This window comes from Citrus sinensis, chromosome 4 (genome assembly GCF_022201045.2).
Source record: "Citrus sinensis cultivar Valencia sweet orange chromosome 4, DVS_A1.0, whole genome shotgun sequence".
In the NCBI taxonomy this organism is placed as follows: Eukaryota; Viridiplantae; Streptophyta; class Magnoliopsida; order Sapindales; family Rutaceae; genus Citrus; species Citrus sinensis.
In genome coordinates this window covers 9,192,380-9,217,234 of record NC_068559.1, presented here as the reverse complement: position 1 = coordinate 9,217,234, position 24,855 = coordinate 9,192,380, and the positions used below count along the sequence as shown (strand labels likewise).

General features: G+C 30.6%; 3 protein-coding genes and 1 non-coding gene across 5 annotated transcripts; 2 read left to right on the top strand and 2 right to left on the bottom strand.

Moving 5' to 3' along the window:
- The first annotated feature begins 58 nt into the window (after positions 1 to 58).
- LOC102614463 (protein trichome birefringence-like 36) lies at positions 59 to 1,979 on the top strand. Its single transcript, XM_006485138.4, has 5 exons — positions 59 to 489; positions 575 to 746; positions 846 to 1,027; positions 1,157 to 1,315; positions 1,409 to 1,979. The coding sequence occupies exons 1-5, from the start codon at positions 161 to 163 to the stop codon at positions 1,704 to 1,706; spliced, it is 1,140 nt and encodes a 379-aa protein (XP_006485201.1). The 5' UTR covers positions 59 to 160; the 3' UTR covers positions 1,707 to 1,979.
- Positions 1,980 to 2,315: 336 nt separating this feature from the next.
- LOC102623465 (germin-like protein subfamily 3 member 2) lies at positions 2,316 to 3,440 on the bottom strand. Its single transcript, XM_006485162.4, has one exon. The coding sequence runs from the start codon at positions 3,261 to 3,263 to the stop codon at positions 2,622 to 2,624; it is 642 nt and encodes a 213-aa protein (XP_006485225.1). The 5' UTR covers positions 3,264 to 3,440; the 3' UTR covers positions 2,316 to 2,621.
- A 728-nt stretch (positions 3,441 to 4,168) lies between these two features.
- LOC102614750 (ACT domain-containing protein ACR12) lies at positions 4,169 to 9,379 on the bottom strand. 2 transcript variants are annotated; one of them, XM_006485139.4, is made up of 10 exons: positions 9,066 to 9,379; positions 8,504 to 8,558; positions 8,081 to 8,203; positions 7,537 to 7,631; positions 6,709 to 6,793; positions 6,015 to 6,074; positions 5,152 to 5,207; positions 4,857 to 4,962; positions 4,673 to 4,741; positions 4,169 to 4,440 (listed from the first exon to the last, which is right to left on the bottom strand). In XM_006485139.4, exons 1-10 carry the CDS (start codon positions 9,239 to 9,241, stop codon positions 4,378 to 4,380), a joined length of 888 nt encoding a protein of 295 aa, XP_006485202.1. In that variant the 5' UTR covers positions 9,242 to 9,379; the 3' UTR covers positions 4,169 to 4,377. The 2 variants fall into 2 exon arrangements, with proteins under 2 accessions (XP_006485202.1, XP_024957104.1); XM_025101336.2 differs by having other exon boundaries at positions 8,504 to 8,580; positions 9,066 to 9,306.
- Positions 9,380 to 19,657: 10,278 nt separating this feature from the next.
- On the top strand, positions 19,658 to 19,764 carry LOC112499043 (small nucleolar RNA R71). Its single transcript, XR_003066570.1, has one exon. It is a non-coding gene; the product is annotated as a small nucleolar RNA R71 (small nucleolar RNA).
- Positions 19,765 to 24,855: the final 5,091 nt, after the last annotated feature.

Sequence of the window (24,855 nt, the reverse complement as noted above, 5' to 3'; positions counted from 1 at the left end):
GAATATGGTCCACTCTTACTTTGCCGTGACTCATGGCCTAAATGGAAATCCTTTTGTCAACTTTTAAGACTTAGTTTCATTTTCTATGCATTAAATAGGCTTCTTCATTGGAAACTTGGGACTCTACTTCACTGCTCCAACTTCCACACTCTGTGCTTCAATGGCTAAACCTGCATATAAGCCTCAGTTTCTGTTGTTGATCGGTATTTTTCTATGTTTCTTCACCGGCAAGTCATCCCAGTTTGGCCTAGAGACCGATGAGTTTTGGCTTAATGAAGAAGACAGTGAAGTTAATATGGTCCAATCCCGACGTGATTCATCAAGGCATTGTGATTTTACTTCTGGCAAATGGGTTTATGACCCATCTTACCCTCTTTATGATTCTAATTGCCCTTATCTTAGTACTGCTGTAAGCTGCCAGAAAAATGGACGGCCAGATTCTGACTACCAGAAATGGAAATGGAAGCCTCATGCTTGTTCAATTCCAAGGTACTTAAACTGAATATGTTAATTTTTGCAAGAAGTAGATGCGTATGCATTGAAATGATATCTAAAGAGGGCAATGTGGTTTCAGGTTCGATGCCTTGAAATTTCTTGCTAAGATGAGAAGGAAAAGAATAATGCTTGTTGGTGATTCCATAATGAGGAACCAGTGGGAATCTCTTGTTTGCTTAGTGCAGGGAGTTGTTCCCATGGGGCGCAAGAAAGTGACTTACAATGGTCTTTCAATGGCCTTCCATGCCTTGGTAAGATCTTGAGTTGAAATATTCGGAACCCTATCGCTGTTTGTTTTTCTTCTTGATTTTATCAGTTGTTTATATATACACAGTGTATGATGTTAACAGGATTTCGAGACATCAATTGAGTTTTCTTGGGCTCCACTCCTTGTTGAACTGATGAAAGGACCCGAAAACAAGAGGATACTACATTTGGATTTGATTGAAGATAACGCAAGATACTGGAGAGGAGCCGACGTACTTGTGTTTGATTCAGCTCACTGGTGGACTCACTCGGAACAATGGAGTTCGTAAGAAAATATATATTTCCAGTTTTAAGATGCACAATCTATACATGTTGTAATTTCAATTGTATTTACTTGAGAGCCATAGCACGATTTAATAATCTTAGCTAATTGAAAACCTATGACTAAATTTAGATGGGACTATTACATGGAGGGAAAGTCTGTCTATAAAGTTATGAATCCGATGATTGCTTATGAGAAAGGACTCACAACATGGGCAAAATGGATAGATTTGAATATTGATCCTCGTAGAACCAGAGTCATTTTCCGGAGCATGTCTCCTAGGCACAACAGGTACAATACAATATGCTGTGCATGTATAAACAGTGTAATCGCTTTTGGCTATGTCTTTTAAGTGGTAGTGTTCCCTTTATCTTCATTCAACAGAGAAAATGGTTGGAAATGTTACAAGCAGAGGACTCCTCTGGCCTTTTTTAGTCACCAACATGTTCCTGAACAGTTGGTAGTACTAAAAGAGGTGTTGCGGAGAATGAGATTTCCGGTGTATTTGCAAGATATTACGACAATGTCAGCTCTTCGTAGAGACGGGCATCCTTCTGTTTACAGAAGGGCAATGGGTCAAGAAGAAAGGCAGCATTCCAAAGACTTCTCCTCCGACTGCAGTCACTGGTGCCTCCCTGGGGTGCCCGATAGCTGGAATGAAATGTTAAGTGCATTGCTCTAAGTGAAAACTACAAAGACCTGAGTAGAATAACTATTCTACAAAAGTTTAGAAGACTTTGTTTTTGTCACCCTAGAGTCTGTATGATATGTTATTGTACTTAATCTTTCCTTTGTTTTCTATTTCTTGCACAAACTGCTGGCTGAACTGAAGTTTCCGGGACTTTCTTTATTGGCGTGTGATATGAAAAGTAGAGTTTCTGCTTCATTTTATATGAAGCTGGGACTTGAGATTTCAAGCAATGTATGATAAAATGGGTGTTCAATTTTCAGTCTACTGAGTTTGAGCCAAAATGAAGAGTACTCGAATCCCGAGCACCTAATCTTCAATAAGAAGCTGTAAGTGGGGCAAAAGTAAGGGAGACCTCAATAATTTTTTTGCTTTTACTTTTTGAAAAAGCTTCTGATTAAACACAACCAGCGGGTAAACATCTTGCTACATGATAATCTATTTCTTTTGCTTCTCCAATTGGCATAGGACATGTGGTGACCATCATTGTGTGGCTCCCACTTTTTTCGTTATGTCTTTTTTAAGCATGGAAATATCAGCATGGCTTCATCAAAATGATCATTATGATTCTGGATAATTATCATCTGCTGTTGAATTATGTAGTGTTTCAGTTTTACCTTCATCGTGAAGCATTTATGCCTAGGGCTGAAATCAGATTCAAGATCATATAGTCTTGTACAACATTGAAAATAAACTTAACAGAAGAACATGCTAAAACAAAACTGGATAGGAAAAATGTACCCCACATATTATTATTCGCTTAGCTTTTCCGTGATGAATTTCTTTAGTATTAACCATCAATACATAGTGAAAATTGTTTTGATTCATAGTTGCTACAGACTGCCTAAGAATCTTAAGTACCAGAAATGACAAACCTTTTCCTTAACTTAGCTACCTTCATCTTTTAACTCACAACCGATGGGGAGCAAACCTCTTCCTTAACTTAGCAATTTCCTTGGGAGTCAAGCCAAAAGCCTTCTCCAAAAGCTCTTCCTTAATATTTGAACCAAATACCGCAGATGGGATTTTCTGCAATCCAGGGTTTTGGCTGTCGAAACTCCCCAGAATAGTCGCCCAGGTGTCTCCAACATTCATTTGGAAGTGTACAAGGCCTCTTGGAAACACCATCACCTCACCCTTTTCAATCACTTTAGCAAAAATCCTGTTTTGTGTGTCGACAAATCCCGAGTAGATCTTTCCTTCTAGCACAACTGCTATCTCAGTAGCTCTTGGATGGAAATGCGGAACATTAACACCGCCAACATCAAAGTCAGCGCGTACCATGGACATGCCAAGAGTGTTCAATCCTGGAAAGACATTCACATTAACTGGAATGGATGCTAACCCGGTTTCACTGAACTTTCCGCGAAACTTTATGCCCGAAAACACAAAATCTTCCACTGTGACAAGTGATGAGTTTTTGCATGGAAGACTAGTAGTTGCTGAACTTCTGTTGAGTACGCAAAAGTCATTGACTGGATCAGGGTCAGAAGCCAAGGTGACATAGCTGTGAAAAAGACCAAAAAACAGAACTGTCAATGCTAATGACATTGTTTGCTGTTAATGGATGCTGATAATTCTTGGCAAATTTATAGCCCAGTGCTTTTGTTTAACGTGTTATTTTGCTTGAGAATAAAGTGAAGTGGAAGTTTGGTTAGCTTGAATAAGGCAACAACTACCAATGCTTTTTGGCTGTTTTTTGCGGCAAATTTATGGTTTTGATCATTGAATAATGCTTCCTTGCAAAGATTAAAAAGAATGTTACGTAATCCTTCACCTAAACTCTTGAATCCAACTGCTGCAAAAGGAAAAATTGGGTCTTATCATATTCTTTTTATTAAGCATGCCAAAACTTCATCTTGCAGCTTCCTTTCTTTGCCATGTAAATAGATTGTTAAGCAATTTGGTCAAGCCACCTGGAGTTGGAGGATATTTCTAAATTTGATTCAATTATGTAATCTGAAATTTCTCTAGAATAACTTTTCTAAAATTTATTTATTTATTGAAAATTCTTAGAATCTAATATGCATGAAATAATAAAAGTATTTTAGTAATTTGAACCATTACTACGTATGATAATGAAAAAAATACTTATGTAAATCAAACGTATCTTAACATGTCGAGATGGTATAATTATAATAATTTATCTAATTAGCTTCCTTATTTATTCACTGTCATGTATATGCGGTAATTGTTTTTTTAATCAATGAAAATTAACTCTCCTTTCACTTATCTGACCAAATTCAAAACCCATACCTCTAGAAGATTAAAACCGTTACCTCCATCACCACTCATACTTAACCAAACCCCTCTAATTTTTATTTTTTAAAAAAATTACCGGTTGCTCGTATTAATTAGTGTGAGTTTTTCTTCAGAAAATTTTCAAGTAATTCATTCTTCACCAATCAGATAAAAGAGGATGGAATATTTTGCCGAAATATCAAAGGGAGAGCTCATCATGAAGAAGATTATTTTTCTTTTTCCAGTTACATTTATTTTTAATTAACTCTCTTCAAATTGACCACTTTTGTTCCCCAAACACCCAAGAAAGTGATGAAGACAATCATAATCTGCAACAAACAATTTCAATGGGGAGCTCACAAAATACTTGGTACAGAACCGTTACATTTTGTTTACAGCAACATAGTAACTCTTCTGATTATGATTAGTAACTGTCAATATCCGTTTCTGGCCTTCGAAGGTAGTATCGCAGACAGTTCACCAACACCTGTACGTTTAAAGAGAAATCAGTCTCAGAGTGAGGATTTCCATGAGGCATCATAAAATTTTATAATAATGGCTTGGTCACCCAGAAGTTTGAATAAAAAGTAATCCCAGCATTTGCTCAGAAGAGGTGGAATGAATGGACATTTGATGGATATATTGCCTGAATTTACTGGTTACAACTTTGATTCATAAACCTTTTCCCAAAGAAAAAAAAATGACTTGTAAACAATTACCTGAGACAAAGAACTGTTTAATGCTGCGCCTCCGTAGCTGACATGAAATTTGTCTTTGGCAACAAGTCCCTATTGAAAGACAGGAGAAAATTTGAAGACAGTAAGAATACAGAACTGGGAACCAGGGACTATGCTAGCGTGTGAAAATGTGGAGAGAATGAGAGAGAAAAACAAGGAAGAATACTTCTGTATCAATCTCTGCGGATTCAACATCAACATTAACATCAGCAATGATTTTCATGATCTCTACAAGTAATCCAGGTCGATCGGCTGTTTCTATATAAAGCAAGCTGGTAAAATACATAATGAAGGTGTTAGTAAATGACATACCAAATACCTCTCTGCATTGTGGAGAAAAATTCATTATTCCTTTTAAGTCCTCTATGGGTAGTGAAAAGTTTAATAGAATAATTCAAAAAATAGATTTCATGTGAATTAACATACTAAAAGGATTTCAATCAAAATATAGAGATGCAAACCTTCTCTTAGGCCCATCTTCCTTGACATGTATATGGGTGGCAATATCAACATCAAGCTGCCATTAAATAAAGTCACAAATTTTACAAGTTTGTACAATTACAGTAAGCACATGCAAGACATCTACTGAGTCTGAGCAAGGAACCTTGTATAACAAAAGAAAAAGGCTCAATTTACACACTAATGACAATAAAGAGGCTGGTCTTCGAAATTGCGTATATTTCATTTATATTTTTATTTGGCGTGCCTAATCTGGCACAGCATAGAAAATGAGGAAGTAATCTGATTAGAAGAATCAAGGGCCGTATTCAAAACTTGAGATATTAAACATAATTATACACGGGAAAAAAAAAATTTCTAAACTAACACTAACCAATTGTCAAGATTGGCAAGTGGCATAATCAACCAAAGAAAAACAAAGAGCTGCATGGACATGGGGCAATTAAAGCAATTAAATTGACAACATAATAATAGCAGGCCAGCCGCATTTACTGGCAGAAAAAGCTCTCTTCAGGTCAAGTTTCTAATATTCTCAAGTGTGAAGAAATGCCTCATGGCTAGCCAGCAGAGACATTAATATATCTAAGGTGATACACTAAAATCTGCTGGGCATCGACATTTGCCCATGTCTGAATTTATCTTTTTTCCTTTCCTTTTATACCACAGCATGCCCAGAGCTGAAGTATCATGCTTCAGCCTGAGGATCATGAATTGTTTGCTCTCTACAAAAAAAAAAAAAAAATAGCCCTTCTATGATGCACTGCATGAAAACAACTTCTATCACGTAAAAGAACTAGTGAACTAATAAAAGCAAATTATAACTGAGAGAGTTTTGTTGAGCTGAAATAATCTCTAAGTAGACCACCTTTTTCTCTGGAGCTTTTATCCCGAAAGCCTCGCCCATGGCAAGTTGCTCGCTAGATTCCTATAGCACCAAAGGAGTAATATCAGTGAACTTGAAGAAAACAAATCTAATTTGAGACATTGTTGGGAGTTCAATGCACCAACAACCCAAAAAAAAAAAGAGAAAAAAATTCAAAATAATGATCATTATTAGGATTTTAGAACCTTAAGATTTTTATTTCAAGTCAAGACATTGTTAGCTGATTAAGCCATAATATAACTTTTCTTATATGGATAGGTTTTCCATTACTTATCAGGCCTGAACTTCTTTCTCTAGTTGTTTTTTTTTTTTCCTCACCTGAAATTAGGTCTTGGTCACTACATGGCCTTATTTTCAGATTTGAGTCAAACTTGGTGTAAATAATGGAATCATTGGATAAAATCTTTTGGTTTCTCCCCCTATTTCTTCAATTATATCTCCATCTCTTAGATTGTTCTAATTTGTAATAGATAACCTTACCCTACATGTTTTTCCCCAAAATACTTCACTTATTTCACCCCTTTGTCCCCTTTTTTACCAATGTCTTCCTCTTTATTTTATTCAATAATCTCACTAGTAGATAAGTTTTTCTACATTCATTCATTTCCCCAAAAAACAAACCATACACAAACAACAGAAACACAAGTACTCAAAGGTATCAACTCAGCATACATACTGGATGATACTTCAAAAGATTGTTAATGATGGTAAGTCGAATTCTCTCTAGCAAGTCAGGATCTTCAACTTTGCGCCCGGTGTCTCTAGCATAACAAAAATCAATCTCACAGAGCTAAGAGCTTGCAAACATATAACAATTGATATTTAACTCATAAACTGAGCCAGCTCAAAGTATGACTCACGTCCTCATATGTGCGTGGGGCAAATGTCGACATGTTATTAGCAAATGGGAAAACAGCCAAGTTGTTCATTACCATTCAATATAAATGCAATAAATCCAGCCAAAAAAATGCACTGTCATGACACAAACTGAACATTGATTCTCCATAAAACATAAACCAATTTTTGAGTTGTTGCTCTTAATTTGAACCACCATCAAAAGTCGAAACATAAAAGTTATTTACACACATTCACGTAAAAGCAACATAGCAGGTAACACAAGGATTTTCTATCAAGGGTCTGACAGTAGGCTAAGAACTTCTTTTCCACTTAGAAACAAAAAGAGAATGCAGGGTAGATGCGTTACAACAAAAGTATAGTAGCCTGTAAAGAAAGTATGCCCCAGAGAAAATGAAGAGCATAAACATTATCGAGTATAACACGTCTAATGTAAGCAGTCATTATTATTCTAGAAAATATAGAACAATGACAGGTTTACAAACAATAGTTGAACCGATTGTAAGAAAAAGATGATCATCTTGAACAAGATATAAGCATAGAAACTTGAAAAATGTTCACAGCTCACTAACCAGATGAAAGACGATAAATCATTCCACTTCTCTAGAAAGCCAGTAAAAGATTCTATTACTGCTCAAGAATTACTTACAACCGTGTTATGAAAAATTTTGTCTGTTTGACTGAACCTTCAGTATTAACAGTTCCCTTAGCCACGTCCAATCCCAAGTCTTTCAGGGCATTCATCTGCTCAAGGATAGACAAAATGAATAAAAAATCTGATTTTCCTTGAGGATAAAAAATCTCAAGAACTCCATTTTAAATTAAGAAACCAGGTGACCTCCAAAGTCTATGCACAGGCACATTTTACCAAGAATCAGACCAGTCATAAGAAACAGTGGGTGCAAATAGCACAATTTGACACTTGGAGCTCTAGTGTCTTCCCACCAAACTTCAAGAACAAATATGCTCTGTTTCTGATGATTATGTACATAAATGCAATTAATCAACTACAACATCCCAATTTGTTGGATTCGAACAAAAGACGTCAGGTTAAGTTGTATAATGAGGGGAAAACTATGATGGGTGAAGACTGGCCCTTTTTTGAACAACCCAGTTATACACTATGATAAAAGCAGACAACATTACAATTTTCAAGAACAAATAAATGGACTGAACTACAAACAGACACTCACCGTGTCAATGAGAGCTCCAAGACGATCTCCAAAACTGAGTTGCACAATTGTTGCATCAGAATTCGAATCCTGGTCTATCAGAACATGTGGCATCGGAATGTAATCAGCATCTTGGTCCGATTTCTGCAATTAAAACAATCATGTCCATGTCATGACATCATGCCATCCATACCATAAAAGCTAGAGAAGAATGGGAAACAGTGACATCACAAGATTATCCTCCTTGTTGTCAATTACCAATATTTAAGCGATTATGTTGGTAACAGAATTATATGATACAAATCAAAATATATCACTTTCATAATCGTGACAATTGCTGCCGCCATACCATATATCAAACTTATATATCACCACATAGATTAATTCTCAAGAAATTAGAGAAAAAAGAATGAAAAATTGTAGTGGTAGGAACATGTGACTAACCAAGGGGGTTGGACTCACAGCATTCGTACCGTTGACAGAGGCAAACAAAATATTCCTGCTTAACAATTGAAGAAATACTAAGCATCCAAAAAACAAAATCACATCACAATCCACATAAACCACAACAAATCAGCACTTATACTTCATTAGTATTAATATGCAATTCTTAAATTATAAAAAGATGCCACCAAAAAAAAAGCACAGTAAATTATTTTTCTACGGAATATTCTTATATATTCTAGAACAGCATCATCCTGAAAGTAATCCAGCTATCAGATTTTCATTAATCTTTTATTCTTACAACTTTTTTTTTTTATAAATTTTAAATTTCATTTTTATGCTTAAATAAAAAAATAGAGAAAATCCTCGTTAAGTGATGATCTCATGATAAACGATATTCTCATTAGTTTTAAAAAAAAAACAGTTTTAAAAAAGAATCCAGAAAGTGATTCTCCAAAAAGTACTTCTAAGGCAATCAAATTACGAATAAAATCAAGACACAAAATAAATTGAGAAACGAAGAAGAAGAAGAAGAAGAAGAATGAGAAAAATATTTACTTACTTTTTTCTCGAAAGACAAATTCCTTGTTCGGAAAATCTGCGGGAGAAGTTAATGAGATGAAATGAATCATGAGAAAACGGAGCGGCAAAATCGGAATCAAGGAATTTAGATCGATGGAGAGCAGTCGAAGAAGACGACGCCGTAGAAGAGAATAAAGGAGTAGCTGTAAAAGCCATCGAATTGAAGAAGAGCTTTCGGGCCTTTCTCGTAGCTGGAGAGAGCAGTGGCACTGGCAACCTGATTTGATTTGTTTAGGAGCTACTGAATCAATCAAATGGACGAGTTGCTTATTACTATTATTGGAGTGCTTTAAAATTTAGCTACCCTCAAACTTCTCTATTTTACATAATGAGTTCATGTTGTTAAATTTGTTACTTGTTAGTGACAAACTAAAACTTGTCATCAATCTATTTTCACTTTAACCTATTTATATATTCTGACCTTTAGTTTGTTTGGGAAGAGTTTATTTTTAGACTATAAATATATTTATGGTATTATTTTAATTTACTTTTCTTCTTGTTACTTTTTTTATATTATTATTTTTTTATTAATGATTGTAATGATTTTTTTTTTTATTGTAGTTGATCAGTAAAGTATTGTGATATTAGCTGTCAATTGAGTAATAGATAAATAATATGTGTTGTTGACTAGTGTTTTTGTAGAAAGTTTATCTTTTGATCTAATGGCATAAAGTATTATATAATAGCTGTCAACTAATTATGTTTATAAAATATGTTTTATGTTACAGAAAAAATCAGAAGATATTCTCTATGTTAGATTTCTAAAATTTAAGATTTTTATTTTAATATTAATAAATATTAGTTTCTAAATATATAATTTAAATTGATAACAATTATTACATTACGATGCAACATAAAAAATAATATAATTAAAATTTAATAAAATATAGTGTAACATAAAAATATTATACAAAATTATCATAATATAATACAATATTAATATAATATAATACACTTACATTAAAATAATATAATATAACACTACATAATTACCTGACAACATAACATCATAGACTATTTGGTGGTGGTTATTATGTCAAAACAAGGGTCCCACTTAATTAAAGAGATTATGCACAGCATCAGAGTGTCTGCGTAATGGGTGTTAAAAAGATAATTATTCTTCTAGCCGATGACACAATTGACACCTAAGCAGGCAATAATCAACATTCAACTTCACATGAGGAGCTTTTTGATGATTAATTCATGTTGTAATTTTTTAATTAATATGTGATGTTGGATTTAATTAATGATATATATTATTTTTATTAATAAAAAAATTAATTATTTTTATAATAATAAAAAATCAGTTAAACGAGTGATTTTAAATTATTAAAAAAAAAGATACAATAAAATATGCTATCCCAAATTCTTTTATTTAAAATTGAATTATTGACAAATATGAATTATTTCATGACACTTCGGTGCCGAAAAAATTTAAACTGTTGTTGCTATTCTAATTGATTTGACGGTAAATCCCTGTAAATTTGAGTCCTATTGTCAAACTAGATTGTTTACAAGACATTGGGCTAGTTTGGGATTGCGGAGGCTGATAAAATAAGTTGTTTGTGCTGTGCAGATAAAGTAAGCTACTGATTAAAAAAGTAACTTGGTGTTTAGTAAACTGTGCTGTTACAGTTGCTGTGAGTTTGAAAAGTAGAGTGTATGTATTTGATAAATTTTATTACGAAAATGTTGTTTTATTATATAATGACCAAAATAGACATAAGTTTTAATTACTTTTTATTTTTAGAATATGTTTAATAAAATTGTTTAGACATATCTTTTTTCTTAAATATTAGACATATCTTTTTTCTTAAATATGTAAAATTACATTAAAAACTCAATTAAAAAAAATCTAAAGCACTTTATAATCTGTTACATAAAATATGATAAAGATAAATGTATGATTTATATATTAGGATTTATGGATAAATAAGATATAATTATCTTTTATTAAAATCTAAGGTTATAATATGAATTTTAAAAAGCTAAGGTAGCTTATTAAATAAGTTGCTTATGAAAAGCAGCTCCCTACATGCTTTTAAAAGCTGCTGATAAAATGGAGAAAATTATGAAATAAACTGCTTTTACAAAATTTATCAAACACTATTTTTATTGAAAATTATGAAATAAACAACTTATTGAATTTCAACCGCAATCCCAAACAAGCCCATTACCGATAATTACTTTCCAAGTACTATGCTTATGTCTAAGACTCAACCCTAATGGTGTGTTTACTTCATGGAATAGGGAATGAGAATGAAGGAATGAATGAAATTCATATTTACTTGGCAAAATGTAATTTGTGAATGAGAATAAAATGTGTGGGTCCCACACAATTTGGGAATAAAAAATGGGAATCCCATTCCCATGGGAGGTTGGGAATGAAAATAGAATATATGTTTTCTTTTGTATCCCTATAATTTTTTTCATATTTCCCAAATTACCTTCATTCAAATTACAATTAATTTTATTATTTTAAATGTCATTAATAATAATAATAATAATAATAATAATAATTATTATTATTATTATAATTAAAATTTATTAACTTTATTATTTTAGTTATTAGTAATTATTATTATTTATTAATATTATCAATATTAACAATAAAAATAATGATAAAAATAATAATTAATAAAAATAATTAATTTATCATTATTAACAATATTATCATTATTGTTGTTATTATTATTAAAAATAATAATAACGATAATTAATAATTACTAAAATAATAAAGTTAATAAAATTTAATAATAATAATAATAAATGTTAATAATGATAATATTAATAATGATAATATTAATAAAAATAATATTAACAGTAATTAATAATATCTAAAATAATAAAGTTAATAAAATATAATAATAATAATAATAATAAATGTTAATAATGATAATGATAATAATAATAATAATAACAATAATAATAATAAATTTTAATAATGATAATATTAATAAAAATAATATTAACAGTAATTAATAATATCTAAAATAATAAAGTTAATAAAATATAATAATAATAATAATAAATGTTAATAATGATAATGATAATAATAATAATAATAATAATAACAATAATAATAATAAATTTTAATAATGATAATATTAATAAAAATAATATTAACAGTAATTAATAATATCTAAAATAATAAAGTTAATAAAATATAATAATAATAATAATAAATGTTAATAATGATAATGATAATAATAATAATAATAATAATAACAATAATAATAATAAATTTTAATAATGATAATATTAATAAAAATAATAATAACAATAATTAATAATAACTAAAATAATAAAGTTAATAAAATTTAATAATAATAATAATAAATGTTAATAATAATAATATTAATAAAAATAATATTAACAATAATTAATAATAACTAAAATAATAAAGTTAATAAAATTTAATAATAATATTATTATTAAATGTTAATAATGATAATATTAATAAAAATAATATTAACAATGATTAATAATAACTAAAATATTATTATTATTATTAAATTTTATTAACTTTATTATTTTAGTTATTATTAATTATTGTTAATATTATTTTTAATAATAATAATAGTAATAATAACAACAATAATGATAATATTCTTAATAATGATAAATTAATTATTTTTATTACTTATTAATACTATGGATATTTTGGTAAATTGATTCTCATTCACATTCTTCATTCCGATTTATTTTGGCAAGTAAACACATCAATGACATTTCAACGCATTCCCATTCCCATTTACTTTTGCCAAGTAAATATTGAAATCTGATTCCCATTTCTCATTTCCTTTCCAATCTATTCTCATTCTCAGCCTATTCCCATTCCACTCTATTCTTATTCCATGAAGTATACGCACCATAAGTATCATACTTGCTTTTGGTCTCCTAGCACAACCCGCTAGCAAATGTGGCAGTTGAGTTTGGGTGGAAGAGCAACGTCGTTTTCAAGGATTACAAGGATTAGATTAACGTTGCTTAGAAAAGACAGATTGATGCAGGTAACTTTTACAAACATTTTGCTTCTTCTGTTCATTAATATATAATTTGCACTTGTCATGTGGTTATTTCAAGATCATTTGGTGCCAAAAATTACTTTTAGGTGACGGAAATTATATTCAAAATTAGGAAATAGAATTGCGGTTTGCGCGACTTTGAAAATATCAAATTAAAAATTAAAAAATTGATAAAATCCAAATTTCTTGAGAAAACGTACTGATCTCTTCTCAAAAGGAAGATTAAACAAGTTAATTTTGTATGTTTATTTCAATAATAATAAATATTGCACATAATAATAATAATAATAATAATAATAATAATAATAATAATAATAATAATAATAATTGACACCTGACGACGTTGAGGGTCATGAGCATTCCAAATAATATAAGTTTCAATTGCATCGAGTCCTTCATCCTTTGCCTTTTGTATAAGATCTGGCCACATCTGCACAAATGTTGTGAAAATTTTAATATACTCGCAAGCGCACGAATCTAGAAATAGAATAGTGGTAACGAGGTCGATCCCACAGGGATTGTTATAAATTGAAATGTCTAATTTAAATCCAAAATTAATATTAATCCTAACCTAGTTGAGAAAATTGAGATTTTAAGGGAAATCAAACTAATTAAACTAAAGAAGCAATTACAATAAAGGAGAATTCAATATGATAGAAATTACTAAGGTTTCAGAATCCACCACTATTCAACTAGTAATTATCTAAATATTCATCAATCCCCAATTTTAGAGTGACAACTCGAAATTAATCTATGTCATCTCATGGATATAACAATTAAGCCCAAATAAAATTAATCTTGTGTAGGTTCTTTTTCTGCTTAATAATATGATATCTAAGTGTTCCATGTAAACATATTGAATAACAAAGAGTCAAAGTTTTCCTAAGTACTCTGTGTAAACAATTTAATGAAAGACATAGAATCAAAGATAATCATGTATAAACTTTATAGATTCAAGCATAGATTTAATCGAATATTAATCCTAACAATCAATAATGCATGACAGAATTGATGAAAAGATTTTAATAACATCCAATTAATCATGTGAAATAAAAACCATAATTATTAAAGAACATATATAGGGAATTAATAATTAAAAAGATAATTATTTCATTTAATAGGGTTTCATCCTTAACCTCAGTATAAGAAAATTAGCTAGACATACTTGAATTGAGAGCAACAAAAGAAATAAAATCAACTATGGAAGCCGAAATATTGCTGCTGCCGCTGCTCTCTGTTCAAAGCCGAATTCTACTTCTTCTTTCGTTTCCGTCCAACCTTTAATTCAAAAGCAAAACTCCCTTTTATATTGCTGCCCACTTTAGCTTTAAACCTCTTCTTTGTTTGCATGAGCATGGATATTCAATTTATTGGCTTCGATTTCTTCGAACAGAATTTCTTGCACATCTCCTTAATTACTTTCACAAATTGATTTGATCTTCAATGTTGTCCAATTGTTATTCTTTACGTACTTTGCATCCATAATCTCCAATTAATTCCCTATGCAATAAAATAATTCAATTAATTAAAAAAATAACAAATAAAAATAACTAGCAATTATATAATTAAGGGTAAAATATGTATATAAATTATGCTCATCAAATACCCCTAGACTTAGATTTTGCTAGTCCTCGAGCAAAACTAAAATTAAAAACAAAAACAAAAGTAACGAAACAAAAAGTAAATCCTAACTAAACCATTTTCGCAGGTGATTGCGATTGCAACAAGCCTTTAAACCCCTAGGCGTCCCTAGTGGATGAGTTATAGTCTCGTGAGGGCTTCAGTGATGATACCCACAAACATCAGTTAAAAAAATTAAATTAAATTAAAAGAACAAAAAAAATTTAAATAAAACATGAAAAATAGCCTCAAAGATTGCAAAAATTATATAGCTCAAAGAAAATTTCAAAATATTGGCAAAGTTCTAACTTTAATTCAATAATCAATCTCTTCTCTCTTTCGATTCTTGTAGTGTGTGTGTGTGAAATCAATTCAATCAAATTCATTCCTAAAATCTTCGATATCAACAGCCTTCGCCTTAAACAAAAAAAAGAGTAGGTCAAACTAATTTTATCATCTTAATCTCCAATTTTTTTTTCACAGGCTTTTATGTGCATTTTCTTTTAATTTTTTTTTCAGCACACGCACTTGATTTTTTGTTTCTTTTTCTCTTTTTTTTTTTTTTTCTTTTTTTTTTTAACCATAGTCAGGAGCTTTCACTCTACCCCTTAAGGTAGCCTTCTTCTCATGGTAGATTATCCTCTACATACTTATAGTACATAAACCCAAATTACTCAAGGATAGCTTCACTCTTAAGGGTTATAGGTAGCTATTTCTGACTTTGGCGCCTGTGTATACTAATTTGTATTGTGGAGATAAGAATCAAGACAAATAGTCATTTACTCTATTTAAAATTTTCAACTCAGGTTGTGTTAATATCAAATTTCAAGTCAAAATTACGAAAGAATTGATATTAGTGCTCATGGTTTAAAGAATCTCAATCAAGAGAAACTAACACAAGAATCAAGTATAAATTAAGACAATATTCAACATTTTCTAAAAATCATATTCATTGTCAATCAAGTTCTTATCATTGGCTTTTCACGTAAAAACAAAAAAAAACACAATTTTTTTTATTTTTGAATTTTTGAATTTTTGAAATTTTGAAATTTTTTTTTGGTTTTTTTTAACAAACAAAGCACACACTATTCCCACCCCCAAACTTATTCGGAACATTGTCCTCAATGTTTCACAAACAAAAGATATGCATGCAAACAAATGAGAAGAAATAATAATAATAATAATAATAATAATAAAAACATAAATAATAAAAAGAAAGTTGGAGAGAACACACCTGGATAGGTTGGGAAAGCTTAAAAAAAATGACAACTAAAAAGAAAAGGTTAGAAGAAATATAAATAATGAAATAAAAAAAATCCTATTAACTAACAAATCAATGTAAACAAAAAATCAACCAGGATCAATAAAAATTTGGTGAAAATCAAAGCAATTATACAGAAAATACCAAAAAGCATAATTGATTAAGCACTAGGGCATTTTATCCATAAAAGGATGATGGTAATGAAACTCCTCAATATCGTACTGCTTTGATCTCTTCTGGTCCAAGCTATCCTGAGAGTTATCTAAAGTAGTATAAAAATCTAATAATTTAAGCACTTTAGATCTTACCACTTTTTTCATGCCAGAATGTGACTTATGTTGCACTTTTTTAGGAAGTAGCTCCAACTTGAATGGTTCACTTTTCTCTTCAGGAGGAAGTGGCTCAATCTTTTCTTTCCACTTAATTAGATCTATGATAAGAGTCTAATCAAGTAAAGCATTAACGTCTTCAATACCACTATCAACATCAACAGAGTAATTAGAGTCAGTTGTGCATAGTATTAATGGATTGTCACAGTGGTTAGAAATAAGTGAGTCATCAATTGATGCTTCTATCATATCTACTTCAACGACTTCATCATCTTCTTGTGCCTGCTTGGGAACATTAAAAATGTTTAATTCCATGGTCATGTTACCAAAAGACAATTCCATGTTTCCAGTTCTGCAACTAATATGAGCATCAGTTGTAGCTAAGAAAGGACGATCTAGAATAACTGAGGTGTATTTCTTAGGATCCTGTACATGCTGAGTATCAATACCAATAAAATCAACAGGATAATAAAATTTGTCAATCTGTATCAACACATCCTCTATAATACCACGAGGTATTTTCATTGACCTATCAGCAAGTTGCAGAACAATAGAAGTTGATTTTAATTCTCCTAGTCCAAGTTGCATGTAAACAGAATAAGACAAGATATTAACACTAGCACCCAAATCCAATAATGTTTTATCAAAACATTGGTTCCCTATAACACATGAGATAGTAGGGGAACCTGGAACCTTAAATTTTAGTGGCATTTTACATTGTAGTAAATTGTTAGTTTGTTCAGTTAAAAATACCTTTTTGGCGGCATGTAAATTTCTCTTTTTAGTACATAAATCTTTCAAAAACTTGGCATCCGAAGGAACTTGCTTAATAGCATCGAGTAAAGGGATGTTTATACTTACTTGCTTGAAGATTTCCATAATCTCACCCGTTGAAGTCCCTTTTTTTTTACCTTTGCTAACCTTTGAGGAAAAGGAGCCTTGGGAATGTAAGCTGATGGGCCACTCTTTTCTGGATCATTTGTTGATGACTCTTGTGATGGAACTGGATCTGAAGAAGTAGGCTTAGATATCTTCCTTGTTTGAACCTCCACCTTGTTGTCAAATAACTTTCCTCTTCTCAAGGTCATAACATATTTTTCTTCTTCATGCTGATGGCTTGAACTCAATTCAACTTCATGCACTCCTTTAGGATTGGGAATTGGTTGACTTGGGAATTTTCCTTTTTCTCTCCCCACTACAGTAGTTGATAATTGACCCAATTGATGTTCAAGCTTCAGAATAACTTGAGTATTTGACTGAAAAGCTTGTTGGGTTGACTGCAAAGCTTATTGGGTTGACTAAATGAAACTTTGAAGTGTATCATCTAAAGAAGACTTTCTTTGTTGGGGTGCAACAAATTGAGACATAGGTTGTTGGGCAGGAGGATATACTTGGCTAGGAGGGACAAATTGTTGATTGGGCATGTTAAATTGTTGTCCTCCTTGGTTTGACAAAGGTTAATTTTGTTTCCAAGAAAAATTAGGGTGATTCCTCCAATTATGATTATATGTGGATGAATATGGACTATTAGAGGTTTTCTCATATGATTGTAAGGCATGTACCTGCTCAGAATAAGCCTCTTGATAGACTGGTAATGATGGACAATTTTGTGCTGTATGAGACAAGTTAGAACAAAGAGTACAAACCTCATTAGCTACACTAGGATGATGATTTATGGATTGGTTCATAACTAAGGCATCTACTTTCCTAGAAAGTGTAGCTAGAGTGGTTTTCACATCAAAGTCATCCTTAACTTCGTATAGACCCTTTCTAGAAACTTGAGATAATTTTTCCCTTTGATTTGAAAAATCACACTGTTGAGAATTTTCAGAAAGTAAATTAAAGAAATCCCATGCAGCCCCTTCATGTAAGTTCAAAAATCTCCCACCATTCATAGACTCTATCATATGACGATTTGACATAGTTAAACTTGTTAGCCTAAAGGGCTATACATAATGTAATTTTGATGATAACAAACATATGTATTGAGTGATTTAATAAATATTGTATTTCACATTTTTACTAGTTTTTGAAGGATAATATTTATACAAGTAAATCAAGTGAAATCAAGATTGAAGACACTCAACGGACAATGGCGACATCAAGAATAGTTTAGAGCTCAACGAACAAATTAGTGCAATAAATTCTTGTAAAGCCGGTATGATTTAATTGATGTTTGATTTAGCATTTGAGAAGCTCAAGAAATTAATTTAATTAAATAATTTTCATAAACTAAAAGTTTTAGTTTTTATAAAGAAAAGTATTTTGTGAATTTAAGTAATTTGGACTTAAATGCTAAGATTTGAAATCTTTGATTTTAATAAGTATTAAATTTCGGAGTTGGACGTTTTTACAAACATTTGAAATGTTTTGGGCCATACTATAATTTATGAATATTTTGGACTAAAGTGAAAGATTTTGAGAACTTTGAAAAATATAGGTATTATGTTGAAAAGGACCTTTGTGTGAAACAAGAAAATCTTTGGGGCCATATCATAATTTCAGAAAGTTTGAGAAAGACATCTATTTTTATGAAGTTCTGAAATTGGACCTATTTGCAAAGTTTTCTGACGATTTGGGCCATAGTATAATTATAGAAAGTTTTGGGCTAAAGTGTAATTTTTGTGAACAGTAGTACTGTAGCAAAATTCAAAAATAACGGTAATATTACTGTTCCTGAGCGGCTAGCCGGATAATCAAGCGGCTAACCGCTTGAGCGCTGGAATTTACCTATAACGGCTAGTTTTTGGGCTTTCACTATAAAAACTCAACTCAAACTTCATTTTAAGAACTAACACAAGCAAATATAAGATCATATAACATATATTGAGCTTCCATTTCGTAAATCATCATTTGTTGAATCATCATTGAGCTATAATTTGTATATCCACTCTTAAAGAGAGATTCATTGTTGTATTTATCATTTCTCATCAAATTGTGAGAGTACAAGTGTGAGAGACACTTGGGGTGAAGAGATTGGAGATATAATCTCTTGTTGTAAAGGTTCATTGACACCTTGAAGTCAATTGTAATCGTTTGAAGCCTTGGAAAGGCTTGGATAGTGAAATCCTCAAGCCCGGTGTGCTTGGAGGCGTGGACGTAGGCGGGGATTGCCGAACCACGTAAAAATCCTTGAGTTTGCTTTCTCTTCCCTTGCTCATTTATTATTGTGCTTTCATTGAATTTATTGTTTTCGAATTGATTAAGGCATTAGATTACTTGTTGTGTGGATTTGCTAGGATAATTTTTAAATTTCCAATTCACCCCCCCTCTTGGGTTGCACACTTATATTTCAAAACTATTATAAAAGCACTGTATAAGTCTCCATTTTTCAAAACCATGGTGGGGACACTTGAGGAGTAAATCATTGAATCTTTCCCAACACTCATAAAATTGCTCACCCTCTCTTTGATAAAAATCACTTATCTCTCTCCTAAGGGCATTTGTTTTAGACATAGGGAAAAACTTGGTGAGGAACTTATTACTCAATTCATCCCACGTAGTAATAGACCCAGCAGGAAGTGAATTCAACCAAGCTTTCGCTTTGTCTTTTAATGAGAAAGGGAACATACGAAGTCTAATGGACTCATCATTAAAATTTTGAAAACGAAATGTAGAGCATATGTCAAGAAATTCCTTAATGTGCAAATATGGATCCTCTCTCTCTAACCCATGGAAAGATGGTAAAAGTTGAATGATAGAGGGCTTGAGTTCAAAGTGTGTTGCTGTGGTTTGTGGCAACACAATACAAGATGGTTGGTTGGCTGCAAGTGGTGAAAAATATTCTCTAAGGGTTTTCTCTGCTTGCATTGGTGGAAGTATTGGCAATAGTCTGTTTGGGTCATCCATCACTTCTAAAGAACTAGCTTAACTACTATCAATTTTCGACTCTCTTTTAATCAAATGATTTGTTGAATCACGTTTCCAAACACTCATAAACTAACTAGACAAGGAAAAGAAAAATAAAATAAAATAAAATAAAATAAACCAACAATAATGAGAATAAACGAAATTTAAAAATAAAAATAAAAGAAATCAAACAACTAAACAATGAATTTAAAGACAAATATTTTTTTTTGTGTTTTTTAATTAAAAAATAAAAAACAACCTAAATTATAACTAGTGGAAGAATCAAATCAACCTAGATTAAACTGACTTTCTAGCATAATCTCCGGCAACGGCGCCAAAAACTTGTTGTGAAAATTTTAATATACTCGCAAGCGCACGAATCTAGAAATAGAATAGTGGTAACGAGGTCGATCCCACAGGGATTGTTATAAATTGAAATGTCTAATTTAAATCCAAAATTAATATTAATCCTAACCTAGTTGAGAAAATTGAGATTTTAAGGGAAATCAAACTAATTAAACGAAAGAAGCAATTACAATAAAGGAGAATTCAATAGGATAGAAATTACCAAGGTTTCAGAATCCACCACTATTCAACTAGTAATTATCTAAATATTCATTAATCCCCAATTTTAGAGTGACAACTCGAAATCAATCTATGTCATCTCATGGATATAACAATTAAGCCCAAATAAAATTAATCTTGTGTAGGTTCTTTTTCTGCTTAATAATATGATATTTAAGTATCCCATGTAAACATATTGAATAACAAAGAGTCAAAGTTTTTCTAAGTACTCTGTATAAATAATTTAATGAAAGATATAGAATTAAAGATAATCATGTATAAACTTTATAGATCCAAGCATAGATTTAATCGAATATTAATCCTAACAATCAATAATGCATGACAGAATTGATGAAAAGATTTTAATAACATCCAATTAATCATGTGAAATAAAAACCATGATTATTAAAGAACATATATAGGGAATTAAATAAATAAAAAGATAATTATTTCATTGAATAGGGTTTCATCCTTAACCTCAGTATAAGAAAATTAGCTAGACATACTTGAATTGGGAGCAACAAAAGAAATAAAATCAGCCATGGAAGCCGAAATATTGCTGCTGCCGCTGCTCCCTGTTCAAAGCCGAATTCTACTTCTTCTTTCGTTTCCGTCTAGCCTTTAATTCAAAAGCAAAACTCCCTTTTATATTGCTGCCCACTTTAGCTTTAAACCTCTTTTTTGTTTGCACGAGCATGGATATTCAATTTATTGGCTTTGATTTCTTCGAACAGAATTTCTTGCACATCTCCTTAATTACTTTCACAAATTGATTTGCTCTTCAATGTTGTCCAATTGTTATTCTTTACGTACTTTGCATCCATAATCTCCAATTAATTCCCTATGCAATAAAATAATTCAATTAATTAAAAAAATAACAAATAAAAATAACTAGCAATTATATAATTAAGGGTAAAATATGTATATAAATTATGCTCATCAACAAATACAACGCATATAAAAATAAATCATATCAAAATTTGCATATTTAAAGAATAACAATGCTATTTGATCCAAAAATATTGCCCATAATTTTTTCTAAACATGAAAGCGCACCGTTTTGAATGTGGGATCATGTTTGGCTTGTTAGGAACAAAAAAAATTTAAGATAATATTTTCGCAGCAAAGTAGCATTTTTTTTTGGGGGTTAAAAGAAGAAGAAAATGTGAAAGTGCAAGTGATTTGAGAAATTGTAAATTAATTATTTGCATGCAGTACTTGTGGAGTGCTGCGAGGATATAGTGAATTGCACCAGAGAAGATAACTCATCATTTTTCATTAATTATAATGGCAGTTGCATCATAATCGACTTGCGTTGCTGATGATAACAAGCAAATGAAACTTAAATTTAGAATAAGAAGAATTAGGCTTTAGTGGCATTGTTGAGGGAAGATGAAAGAACATCTCTTCATGTGTTAATTAATTAATGTATTTTAAGTCACTAAAGTTTAATTGCTACCATAATAAAATTTGAAGAAGCCAAAAGGCACTAAATAAAAGGTTGCATAATTAAATATGAGATTATTGCATTAAAATTAGGCCATAGTGGCATTGTTGAGGGAAGATGAAAGAACCTCTCTTCCTATGTTAATTAATTGATGTATTTTAAGCCACTAAAGTTTAATTGCTACCATAATAAAATAAATTAATGTTTCAAAAGACTTATAATTAATTATTATTAATGGTTACATATTATTGGATTTAAATAGGAAGAGGAAGAGACATTAAAATTATTAAAATTAAACTTAAGCCTTAGTGGCATTATTGAGGGAAGATGAAAGAATCTCTCTTCCTATATTAATTAATTAATGTATTTTAAGCCACTAAAGTTTAATTGCTAGCATAATAAAATAAATGAATGTTTCAAAAGACTTATAATTAATTATTATTAATGGTTACATATTATTGGATTTAAATAGAAAGAGGAAGAGACATTAAAATTATTAAAATTAAATTTAGGCCTTAGTGGCATTATTGAGAGAAGATGAAAGAATCTCTCTTCCTATGTTAATTAATTGATATATTTTAAGCCACTAAAGTTTAATTGTTAGCATAATAAAATAAATGAATGTTTCAAAAGACTTATAATTAATTATTATTAATGGTTACATATTATTGGATTTAAATAAAAAGAGAAAGAGACATGTACAAAGAATATCCACCAATATTTTAGATATTTTAAATAATTGAGAATATAAAAAGATGAGGAATGGTGATGCCACATCAACTCTTGTAATCCCAGCTTTATATATATATATATAGCAAGATTTAATTGTTTTAATTACCTGAAACTTGAAGATTACTTGTTACTTTCTGATCAATTAATTATTTATTCATTATATTAAATGAATTGTTGAGATTAAAACACTTAAATATAAAAGTCTATAACAATCTCATTATCAATGTTATAATATACATTTAATATTATAGAGATTTCCTTAATTATACAGGTAAGTTTGCATATATATTTATTCCTTTAATGAAAAAAATATTTCTTAAGTTTCTATAATTTTCAGAATTTCAAACAGAATTTAAGCCAGTGGAATTCCCCTTAATTTCATCAAACTTTGGACTGGAGAAAGGAGGTCAATCGATTTGATTTTGATCATTGTCTATATAATAAACATCGAAGGCGGGCCTTTTTTAATACTTCAAGTAGGATTACGTATTACTTAAGGAAATTAAAGATAAAACCCACTCAATTAGAACTCACTGGTGTGCTGTAATAAATTTGATCTAAAAAATAGTTTTGATAAATATTTAATGTAAAGATTAAATAGATTGTAATATATATATATATATATATATATATAGAGGAGGCTGTTCCAATCCGGGAGTGGAACAGCCTCTTTTTATTATTTTTGGTTTGGCTGCACATGGTGGGCTCCACCATGTGCAGCCACAGGTGGCCTTTAGATTCAAATCCAAAGGCCACCAGCCTTTCTCTCGGATATTATTTCAATCCGAAATAATATAAAATAATAAAAAAAAAATTATATATATATATATAATTCTTTTTTATTTTATTTAAACATCTATCATTGTAGTTGCCTTTATTTAATTTTGTTAAAAACCAAAGACCACGACTTTACGACCATACTGCAAAAGGGTTTACAAATTGTAAACCCAGTCATTCGTCCTGTAGCCACATGACCCTTGAAATTAAAAAAAAAAAATTGTTTACTCAGAAACTCATACGCTCAAAATTGATGAATTTAACTTATAGGGATCCTGACCGTTCGATTGCAGATACGCCTGTCACTACCATTAGAGGTGGCAAAATGGGTCATCGTGTCGTGTTCGTGTCGTGTCAGTTTTAAGCTGACCCAAACCCGACCCATTTAATAATCGTGTCAAAATATTAAAACCCAAACCCGACACGGAAAATAAACGGGTTACCCAATAACCCGTTTAATATTTATATATTAAATAATATTTACATAAAATATTGCACTCCCAATTGACGCAAATTGCATTCCATCATGTGTGTATATATATATATATATGTAAATAATATAATATATTAATATTATAAAATATATATATATATATATATATATATATATATATGTATGTACCAAAATATTACACATTTCGACTATTAAAGTTCTAAATGTATATCTATCAAAAGCAAAAGTTATAAATCTACATAGAATTTTACAAAATAGACTGCTATAGTCCATATATATGCTTATCCTTCACAAAAAATGGAGAATCATCTTTACTATGCGAGTTCTGATAATTAGCACCTGCAAATTGATTTAAAATTTAAAAAATATAAGTATATTTTAATGCAAATATAAATTAAAAAAAAGAGAAATTAGTAAATGATTAAACCTGTCAGTTATCAATTATCATAACATCAGCTTCGGATGGAACACAATTAATTGTTGTGCTTGAGTATATCAGTGGTTAGCTCATCCATAGAAACCATTGCATTTACTGAAGTGAATAAACAAAAAAAGGAACACGAGTCAAGAAGACATGCAACAAGCCAGCAACACTATAAGCCAAAGAAAGTAAGAAACAAACAAAATTCAGCCTCAAAATTGTAAATAACCATAATTGAGAATCTACCATAAAGACAAGAGAATTGAGAAAAAAAATAACCTTCTTGTC